Raw genomic sequence first — 11,520 nt, forward strand, 5'->3', positions numbered from 1 at the left:
GGGGGTGTGATTTGAGGAGAAGAGCAGTATGGGAATATTTTTACTTCTTTTTGGTTAGATCTGCCCCCCTTGTAGGATAATCTCTGTCATTGTTGTGCTCATATTTAATGTCTCTGAAAGATAATAAGTTATCGGGTGTCTACTATTTGCCAACTATTGGGCCAAACGCTTTGTATTCGTTTTCTCATTTAACCATCACAGCAACCTTTGGAAATAGATGTAATTATCATCCCTGCTTGACAGATAAGAAAACTAAGGCTTAGAAAAGTTAGAATCTATATAACTAAGGAGTAGCTGTACTGGCAGTTGAATTTCGATTTATCTCACTCAAAATCTCATGCCCTTAATCTCCGTGTCATACCATCTCCCAGAGCATTCCAGGAGGAAGACTTTCTCAGTGAAGGCTACAAAAACACTTGCTTTATTTCTTCATTTTCTTATTTCTTCACTTTTTCTCATTTTCATACTCTTATCCTGGAAATGGTCATGGAAAGTACAAAAAGCACTCTTTCAGTGTTTATCTAGCTTTGTATAAATCTGCTTCCGTCCAAGTGGACATCATTTGTACCTCTGTCATTGTAGTGCCCTAGTAAGAAAGGATTCTTTGTGGGTTAGATTCTTTACTCTTTGCTTACTTTGGAGTTTTGATTCATTATATTCTGAACATTTTCAATGCCATAATATATGAAATGAAGAGTGTTTTTATATAAATTCTGCTTATCTAAAGTAACAAAATTTTGTAACTACAAAACGCAGCCACTTAACTAAAAAATCTTATCTTAGGGTCATATCACTGTATGACTTTCTGGTGTGCATTTTTATATTTGATTCTCTCAGGGTGTAAATCCGTAACTTGTACAGTTTGAGGCTAAAGAAAATTTCCAGCAGACACAAAATGAAAAAGGATGAACACATATGTACCTATCATATAGTTTTGATAATAAGTGTTTTATGTTAGTTTTCCATTCCACTGTTAACCAGATTTTATTTGGTAATAATGTGTTTTCTTCTTTGTGTTCAAAGGGCAGCCATTCTACAAAAGTGGAAGCTGTGGTCAGAACTCTGATGAGAATCCAGCTGAGAGATCCAGGGGCTAAAGCACTTGTTTTCTCAACGGTACAATCAACATTTTCATCCTCATTGTTAACTCGGAGTGGCTTTCTGTTTCAAATCAGTTTATATCTGAGAAATAATTGTTAATGTTTGCCAAAATATAATTGAGATTTAGAATTACTGATAGATTTCTCCATGTTAGATTTTTTTTCTATGTCCATTGGATAGAATTATTTTTAGAGAAATTTGATGATGCTTCACAAGGCAATTCCTATAGCTACATTTCATGTTTTTATATTAATTTTACTTAGGGATTTTCTTATATTAATATTTTTAAATTGGAATCTCTAACCTTTAAAGTCATTTCACAGATGAACTTGGTTAAGGAAAAGAAAATTAAAATAACCTATTGAATAAAAGGTATTGAGTAAAACTTCTAGTTTTCATTTTTGGAAGATAATTAACCACGTCCATTAAGTACTCTGTAATTTGTTTTCTGTTGTTTATGTTTATCATAATTCATTTACTGAAGATGCTTATTTTTTTTACCCTATCTTTAACCAGCATTTGATACAAAAAAATCTTTCAGGATAGAACAAAATATATTAATGGTATTATACTTGAAGATTTTGTTTTTGTTTACTTAATTCTGAGGTATAAAGGATATTTTGGTTTAGTCACTTTTCAAATTTTTTTTATATGAAAGCTGTTTGTAAATATTTATTTTCCTATTGTTTTATGTGTTCTTAGTGGCAAGATGTATTAGACATTATTTCAAAAGCTCTCACTGATAACAGCATGGAATTTGCACAGATCAGTCGTGTTAAGACATTTCAGGTATGTCAAAAGACTTTACTTATGTCTTTTTGGAGTGGATTCAGTTGCAAATTGAAACTGCTCTTAACTAGCTTACTTGCATTTATTGTCTTGTGTCGTATAAACCACAAAAACATGGTTTGAGTTCTTGATTAACTATAAAATTAACATTTAAAGGCAAAGTAAAGAAATTGCATTTATTTTCCATCTATTCAGTTATACCCATAGCAAACCATATTTAAAGATCTTCTGATTTGAGGTCTGTTTCTTTAATATAGGAAGAGATGGCTGTGGTGCACCTTTTGAATGGACAGAGGCCTCATGCCCCTGGGATTAAGTTCTAAAATCACTGCATTAGGCAAACTGCGTATGGTTAAACTATGCTTACATCACACTCAGCACAATGACAGGTGCACACCTAAGTGACAAACACCAAAAATAACACCAAGAGAAAATTTAGTAGATTCATGTCTCTTACCTCACACTCACTCTTGCACATTCTTTTTCTCACTCTCTTTTTCCTCTAAGCTCATGTAGTTTAATTTGCATACATCACATACATGTATCTTGTGATTCCATTATATATCATAAAGAACAAGAGAGGTTATGTGACACTTTTTTTCATAAAATCAAGCAATAAGTTTATGTTTTCTAAAATGGGTAATTTTACATTTAATTTTCTTAGTCACTACATTTCACAATGACCTGGATACCGTTAGGCATTTTAACATGAGCTGCATATAATATACTGCTCTTATTTTTAACTATCCAGCTAAAATTTAAATGTACCTTTCTTTTTTAGGAGAACCTTTCAGCATTTAAACATGATCCCCAAATCAATATTTTGCTGCTGCCCCTGCACACAGGTTCTAATGGATTAACTATCATCGAAGCAACTCATGTTCTCTTGGTGGAGCCCATATTGAACCCTGCCCATGAGCTTCAGGCCATAGGAAGGGTGCACCGGATTGGACAAACAAAGTAAGGGCTAAAGTTAACATCAGTAATGTTTGCTCCAGTTTTTAAGATACAGATCAGCATTTAAACTCTTCATTTATGTTCATCATAACCTATTCATTTTTAGTTACTTCCTTATGTATTAAATTTTCAAGTGTTATTAGATGACCAGAAGACATTTTGAGATTTCCAACCCTCCCTCCTCCAAGCAGCAAACCCCCAAATTCTCCCAGATTTTTGTCTCCTCCTTCAGAAACTACCCTGATCATTTTATCAAAACAGCTTCTTAAAATACTTAAGACAACTACTAAGTTGAAGGCATCTATCATAACTTTGAGAAGAATTGACTTTTGATTGGCTAAAGTAGCCTCTATTTAAAAGAAGGTATATTTCGTACATGACTGAAAACAAATAGCTTTTTTAAATGTTTTTTTTTGTTTTTTTTTTAAATTTATGTATTTATTTATTTTTGGCTGTGTTGGGTCTTCGTCTCTGTGCGAGGGCCCTCTCTAGTTGCGGCAAGCGGGGGCCACTCTTCATCGCAGTGCACGGGCCTCTCACTATCGCGGCCTCTCTTGTTGCGGAGCACGGGCTCCAGACGCGCAGGCTTAGTAGTTGTGGCTCACGGGACCAGTTGCTCTGCGGCATGTGGGATCCTCCCAGACCAGGGGTCGAACCCGTGTCCCCCGCACCGGCAGGCAGACTCTCAACCACTGCGCCACCAGGGAAGCCCTAAATAGCTTTTTTATAAATTCTTCCCCTTAGGAAAATACAGCCTTCCAGGTCCACTCTAAGAGACAATTAGTTTAGTTTAAGGCACAAAGTAATCCTAATAGTACATATTATGTAGTATGTACTACTTTTATTCAAATATCAGAATGGACAATTATCCTTTATAAGGCCTCTCAGATGTATTACCTCCTGGATGTTAGATGCTTTGAATTTTTTTTTTTTTAAATGCGTCCATACTAAGCTCTCATTTAATAAATATTGATTGAATACTTACTATATATCAGGCATTATGCTAAATACTGAAGATTCAAATTGAATAAGACATAATTTGTTTCCCCAAGGAGATCACTATGTGGTACAGGAAACATAATTTAACATATTATAGTAGAGTGTGAGAAAATATAATAGAAGTACTGTGGTAACAAAAGAAGGGAGTGATCTCTTGTGCCCTAGAGAGTCAGGAAAGGCTTCATTAGATTGACTCTTAAAGGAATAATTATTCCTGGTTGCTAGAAAAGGGTGCTCATACAGCCAGAGTTGCCTGTGCAGAAACACAGAGGAAATAAATAACATGATAACATGATATTTCTAGGGACCCTAAGAAGTGAAATTGCTGGAGTATAAAGTATGTGGAGAGGAGTGGCAGGAGACAAGGTCTTGTATGCCATACTCAGAAACATGGCCTGCTTTGTAAGCAGTGGCTGGGAGAGCAAATGATGACTTTTAACTTGAAGCAAGAAAGAGGCATGTTCATCAGGCAAAATATGGCAAAGTAATATAATTGTAATAAATGCCAGCTTGTTCTAAAGTACTAACAAGTAGCATTTAAAACGTAGTTATGTCTTATTGGGTTATTGCTTTTTGTTTGGTTTGGGTTTCTGGCAGTGTGGTGGGGAGAGCAGGGAGTTGGTTTTTTTTGCTTTTTGGTTTTGTCCTATATCTTTAAACATTGAGTTCTTATCATTGTCTTCTAAAGCATACAGTGGACTCATCCCAGATGTAAGGCCACAAGTCTAAAAAAGCCACTCAACACTGTTTAACAATCCTACTATGCTTCCCTAGTAAATAGATTTTTCTACTTTCTGAGGAGACTCTCTTAAGTCTCCTGTATCTTCCTCCTCCCCTTTGAGGACGATCTTGCCTCATTCAGAGAAAACAGATACAGTCAGATTAGAAGTACCTCATCTTTCCATCACCAGCTTGAACAGTCTACCTGCATCAATACCCACATAGTTCATTCAGTAAGTTTTTACTGAGCTCCTCCTGTGTGCCAAGCACTGTTCTAAGTACTTGAGATGCCCTCACAGAGCTTAAATTCTAGTTGTAGGGGGTTGGTAGAGAGACAGATGGTAAACAATAAACATAATAAGTAAAATATATACTATGCTAGGAGCAGGGTAAGGAGGATTAAGAGTGCAGGTGGCTGGGCAGGAAGGCATGGAAGTTCTTATGAAGAAGGTAACAGCTGAACAAAGAAATGTGAAATGAGATAAAAAAGAGAGAAAGTCACGCAGATACCTGCCATCTCTGCCTCCGCTTTCTGCCTAACAGTCTGTCCTCCACACAGCAGCCAAAAGGACTTCTAAAGTATAGCCAAGAATAATTCGAATCATGCATTAAACCCACTGATGGCAAGAATCCAAATTTTTGCCATGTCCTACGAGACCCTATGTGATTTGACCTCCCTGCCCTTTGTTTACAATATGCTTTGGCCATGCTAGCCTTCTCTCTGCCCCTCAAACATTTTCAGCTTGGGCCAAGCACGTTCTCTTCCCAGGACTTTGCGTTTATTTCCTGCTTCTTCTATCTGGATGCTCCTCCCACTCCTCCTTTGCTTATTAGCTGTCTCATCCCCACCAGTCACGCTTCAGGTCCTGTGTCAGCCTCCTCATGTCCTTGTCTGCACCTGAAAATATCTTATTTTGTGTGTGTTTATTGTGTGTCTCCCCTCAATAGATATTTGTTCATTCAGATTCAATCATTTGTTGTATTCACTGTTGACCATTGCCCCCGCCAGCACCTGGATTAGTCCCTGCCACGGTAGATACCAACTGACTGACGAATATAACATATAATATATGAAGTTTGTTTGTTCTAATTTGTTTTAAGGTGTTTTTAAACTTATAATTGTCATGTACCTTCTAGACCCACTATTGTACACAGATTCTTAATTAAAGCAACAATAGAAGAAAGAATGCAAGCAATGCTGAAAACTGCCGAGAGGAGGTAGGTAACAGTTTACTTCAAGTGGACAGGAGAAGTTTTCCTGTTCATAAAAGGTTGTATACGTGTGTAGAACTTCTTCACCTAGATGACCACTTAGTCAACCAAAAGATATAAGTGCAAATGCTTTTTAAAAGCAAGGTATGACATTTTACCTCTCCAGAATTTCCCCGTTAGTACTTTGGGCATTCTATATTTGACTTAATTTATTAATAGGGATTGTAATATATAAAAATATTTAAACTGTCCTACTATTAAAGAAACTTCATTTCAGAGCTAGTATACTTTGAACCACCCATGTGTATTGGGGGCGGGGGGGGGGGTGGAGGGAGGAACTATCCTACATTTCTTTGCCACACTGGATTACTTTTTAAATGGAATCTATCTTTATGCCCAACCTAAAAGCTTTAGTCTGATAGCTGTAACATGAAATTTAGAGTGCTGCTTGATACATCACACTGGTTAGTCACATGCAGGTAGAAAGGTCTGGACTTAAAACTAGGCTGGTAATTGTGGCATTAATTTCAAAGGCAGAACAGAAGCAGAGAGACCAGAACAGCCTTAATTTTGAAAACTTAAGTTTGGAATCATAAAACTTCCTAACATTTATTTCCTAATTTATTTTCTTTAAAGTCATTTTGAAACATAAACTAATACCTAACTGAATCCTTGTGAGATAGGTATGATTGGAAGATACCCTCAGACGAGATGGTTGCCTTAGAAGGGATTGTTTCCACAGAGGTACTTTGCAGAGCAAAGAAGCCATTGGAAACCAGAAATTTTCTTTCATTGGTGGTCTGTGGGAAAGAAGGGCTACCACAAGAGCTTTTTGCCTCAAACATGAAGGCTTTTTGTTAGTGGTGTTTCCATGTGTCACAGAATTCAGTGCTTATATTTAAGCTGCCTCAATAAAACAGCAATTAAAAGAGCTATTGAATTTTTCTTGAAACAAATTAACTTTGGATACTAAGAAGGTAAGTTGTAAGGTGAGAGCTTTAGTACTAGCTGGCAGGGGTTTTGTCTCTTTGTTTTATCAATTGTGCAGAGAAAGACATTTTATGACCAAGTTTGAAAATGGTATATAGAAATCTTCACTAATTTTAACAAGTTGTAGTAATGATCCCATTGCCTACTTTCTTCCAGGAGTTTCTTATAACTCAATTACAAAAACTTAGAACAAATATGTTCTTATATAAGAATATAATATTATTGTACTATTACGTCTTATATTATTATTATAAGACCAGACAGTATATAAATACAAATATAATAATTTATTCCTTGGGGTTTCTTTCTGATTCTGCTCACTTGCAAAATCCTGCAGTCACACAAACCCATCAGCGAAACATTCCGAGGCCTCTGTCTTGACCGTGGCTGATCTGGCAGACCTATTTACCAAAGAAACTGAAGACCTCGAATGAAGTACACTTGATTCAATCCACAGAATTTAATGTGTTTTAAATTTTTCATAGTTTATAGAATAAAGTTATAAGTTAAACAATCCAATAGATGTCAGTAAAGTGTTCTTAGTTGAATGAATTTATTTCTTTTTCAGTTGTACAGTGTCCTAGTAGTTATTGAGTCCTTTCCAATATACTGTTTCCACAATAGCCTATAAAGATTTTTAATTTTACACTCCCAATAAAATATTTATTTTTGTTCCAAAGAGTACCTCTATCTGAGGGAATTAAGAGAGGTAATGTGTACTTTTCTTTTGGTAAGATCAGTCTTAAAAAGAGTTAGAATAACAGAGTAAGTCAACTAGTCAGGTTGTACATGACCTGGTATACTCTACCAACTAGATCTCATTTTTGAAAGAGGCTTCAGTATCTTTAGCACATGATTCACCAATATTAGTGATATTTTTAAAAGATGGTGAATTATGTTAGCTCCTAGTTCTTTGAGTAGATATAGACTGTAACTCCATAAATAGTAACTTTAGAGTAATGCAACTCCTAACAATAAGTTAATCTTAGGCAATTATTTCTTTTCTCTGTATCTTGCCACTAAAAATCAGAACACTGCACACTTTAAGTATTTCTATTCTATGTTAAGTATTATCAGTGTAAGCAGTTAACTTTAGCCTTTCTAAGTGTATTGATGTGTATTACTTTCCTTAAAATTATCTAAACTGCTTTCTCTACTTTTAATTTGTCTTACTGAGTTTTTACATGTTTTAAGATTGATGTATCTGTAAATATTGCAATGTTTATAATTTCAGTTCTTATCATTATAACATGGCAATATGGCAGGGTTTTTTTTATCATTATTATACTAATGTCCTGGGTTCTTTTCCTTTCCCATGTTCTTGTGTAACTAGACTTTTAACCACTAATATCTAAATTTATGATAGGATTTGTTATTTCATTCCACTAGTACTTTCCTCAAGGACTAGTATTTGATCTTTGGAACAAGAGAATGTCATATTCACATAAGCAAATAATTGCAAGTGATAATAACCTAGTGTTTCTTCTTCTGTGAAGAATTAATGGACTTTGAAATTGCTAAATAAGGAGTAGCTTGTTGTATCCTAGCCATTTGATGTAATACAGATGTTCTTGATTTGTTTTCTTTGAGCCTTCAGAGTTTTAGATGACCCTCAGGACTCATTAGCTCCTACTTAGTTGCCCAGAAAACTGTAATAGAAATATACCCTGGATCACATTTGTCCGAGAGGCTTTGGTGCTTAGTTAAGGTGCATTTTCTTATTCTGGTTTATAGGGTGACATAATTCAACTGAAGAAAACACACACACAATTTTGGTGCTTATTTTCTTCAGTTGAAGGAAGATATGCATTGATTCTTTTATATGAAATATTAAACAGAACTATTATTTTTGTAGCTCTTTACATGTTATAAAGAGCTTTCCTATAGATTCACGTGTTTAATTTGCCCAACAGTCCTGTGAAGTTGATATAATTAATATCATTGCTGTTTTAAAGGTAGAGAACTGAGATTCAGAAATATTGAGAAATGTGCCTATGACACACAGCAAGTAAACAGTGGAGCCAAGGTCCCCTGACTGCAAATCTCATGTTCTTTCTCTAAATCATATACCTTGTTGAGATTCAGAAGGCCCATGGTTATAATTTAATGATGAACATATTTCAGTATTTCTTTTTGTTTGTTTCCTAGTATTCCTTTTTGCGCTACAGTTTTAGGGAAAACAATTTGATATGCTTTAATTTTGTAAAAAAAAGAAATATAAAAATATAAATATACCTATCTGTATTAGAGAAAACCTGCTTTTATTTATTTCTGTAAAATATTATCAATTGAATAAATATTTTAGTGGAAATTGAAATTTGGGGATTTATTTAATTTCTGGTCCATAGAACATACTGCGTGGTTTTTGTTTTTTGTTTGTTTTGGTCTCTCAACAAAAGGTGTCAAAATTGTTTATACCACAGAAGCCTATATTTTATAGACATTTATTATTTCTTCAAAACTGTTGTGACACTTCCCCCAAATGATTGTTCAGAACAAATTCAGATCTAGTCCCCACATCTTGGCTGCAAACAAAGGACTTCTTTGATTCCTCCTTCCATCATTTTATATTCTCTGAAATGTCACTATACTTATAAATAGTTGTTCTTAAATGGGTGCTTTATTAATGAACCAGTGAGAAAAAAAAATGAGGTAATTCGAGTCCTTAGAGACCTGAAATGCATTTGGATTTGGGGCCACGTCTCTGTTAAAGGAATCCAGGTGAGCTGACTAGGACTGAAAAGACTTATTTATATACGGTGTGAAATACATACACCTAATTCCTTAGTCTTTTGCTTCAAACCCAGGTAGCTTTACTATGTCTATTGCAGCTTCAACTTTTCTCTCTGTATGTGATCTCAGTAGAATGGCCCTTGTTTTAGGGATACAATATTAGGGATTGGTCCCTTTCATATCATGTGAATAACAACAAACTGAAAACTCTCTACATTGATAATTCAACATATAACTACAAATTCTTTGTAAACAATTATCAAACTTAACAATACTTGTCAAAATATTTAGGATTTGAATTTAACAATGCAAGATTAATCATCAACTCAAGTTACCTTGTTAAGTGGACAAAGGAAGAAATGTCTTTTAAATCTTCTGCTCTCGTTTACTAGTCCTCCCAAGATTTAGTGTGCTTGAGTTCTTTATGTTTATTAAACTACAGGATAATCTTCGAGAAATGCAAAAATCACCTATGCTAGAAGACCTCAGGCTTAGTTAAGCTGAATAAAAAGTATCTTTCAGTTTTTCTAGAATTTAAACGAAATCCCACAATTATATGCCGTTTCTTAATTTCTAACTGGCATATCAATATAAAAATGAAATGTTATTAAAACGGTACAGTACAAGCAATGTGTTTTAAACCTGTCTACTCTGACAAAGGAAATCTAATCTTCAGTGATGCTTCTTCAAAGTGGGACCAATCAACTCTGTATTTTATGTAACTTACAAGAATTTCCACGTACCTCTGTTACATTGTGAATGTGATATAAACACTATCCCACATAAGGCTTGAATTTGAACCACTTGCAAGCCTTCCTTTAGAGGAAGGCTGTGTGAGTAATTGATAACCCCAAAGGGAATTCAGTTCTCACAGTGGGTATATGGTGTTGCCTCTGAGTTGAATAACAGACAGTATCACATACAGAAAATAGCAGGAGAACTTGGCTGGGACCAAAGTGGGCATCTCCAGCTTCCCCATGCCTTCAGTCAGCGTTTCAGAGACCGGCATACCTTGTCTTTGAAGTTCCCGTACCATCCCTTAACCCTATTCCGTTATTTAATATCAGTGACTCTCAAGACTGATTTTGTCCATTAAAACTGACTTTGCTATATTGAAACCAAATCCTTTGTACTACAGCATATGCTTTTTCCTTGCAAAATAGAAATAAAATTTAACCTCCATTATCTGTGTAATGATTCTTTGTACGGGTGACTATTATTATTATTAGATTATTAGGTAACTTTTGCTTTCTGCCTTTCAGATATTCCATACCTTCAGCCTTTACTTAAAGAGCTTCCTCTCCAAACCCCTTTGGTATCTTTGTCTCCTAATAAACCTGCTCTTATGTGCCACATCCTTGATAGAGCCTATTCAAGCAACAGTTTTGAGCGAGGACCTGTTTTCAACACGTGGGATCTTTTCAGGTCCGTGATTTGTATGCCTCGCGGTTCTGATCCCTGAACTCTCGTGTCATACAGAGCAAACATTTGCGCCCAGATTTCCTTAGAAACTACTTCCTCCTCACTTTATTAATAATATATTTTGGGTATAGCTACTGAGATGGCCTGCGCTTATTTTCTTTCAAGACGATTTAGTGTATATTTGCCACATCCCTAATTCTGAGCTCAGAATTACAAAGGCACCTTATGCCCCTTTGTTTCCCTGCTTCCCAATCAAATGAGTGCTACACCCAGTTATTTTTTTTACAGACTGTTTGTAAAACTGTCCATTAACTAAAATGAAAACACTACTGTTTGTTGACCATACTGAGTATATTTTCCTTTGGCTATCACAGAATATTGTCTTTGCTCAGTGCAAACCTGTGTTTTAAAAGGGAATGTATTTTAGTGCCTGATCTCGCTTTATTGTATTAGAATGTTTATAAACGATTAGCTATTAAACTGTTAAAAGCATCATTGTGGAATATTGTTTAATTAAAACTTCCTCAGTGCTTTTCACTTTTTAATTGATAATCAGATTACTGCTTATATGCTGCAGGTGACCATTTCTACCCTGAA

At 35.2% G+C, this 11,520-nt stretch overlaps 1 protein-coding gene across 4 annotated transcripts in view; it reads left to right on the forward strand.

Moving 5' to 3' along the window:
• SHPRH (SNF2 histone linker PHD RING helicase) overlaps positions 1-9,083 on the forward strand; it is an 87,667-nt gene extending 78,584 nt beyond the window's left edge. For 3 of the 4 annotated variants that reach the window (XM_007171339.2, XM_007171340.2, XM_007171343.2), the window contains 5 exons: positions 1,024-1,116; positions 1,804-1,890; positions 2,672-2,850; positions 5,704-5,784; positions 7,106-9,083. In XM_007171339.2, the coding sequence (XP_007171401.2) occupies positions 1,024-1,116; positions 1,804-1,890; positions 2,672-2,850; positions 5,704-5,784; positions 7,106-7,202 (537 nt within the window). In that variant the 3' untranslated portion in view covers positions 7,203-9,083. The remainder of the gene's footprint in view (positions 1-1,023; positions 1,117-1,803; positions 1,891-2,671; positions 2,851-5,703; positions 5,785-7,105) is intronic. The other variant, XM_007171342.2, reaches the window with a different exon arrangement.
• Positions 9,084-11,520: the final 2,437 nt, after the last annotated feature.

This window comes from Balaenoptera acutorostrata, chromosome 14 (genome assembly GCF_949987535.1).
Source record: "Balaenoptera acutorostrata chromosome 14, mBalAcu1.1, whole genome shotgun sequence".
Lineage (NCBI taxonomy): Eukaryota > Metazoa > Chordata > Mammalia > Artiodactyla > Balaenopteridae > Balaenoptera > Balaenoptera acutorostrata.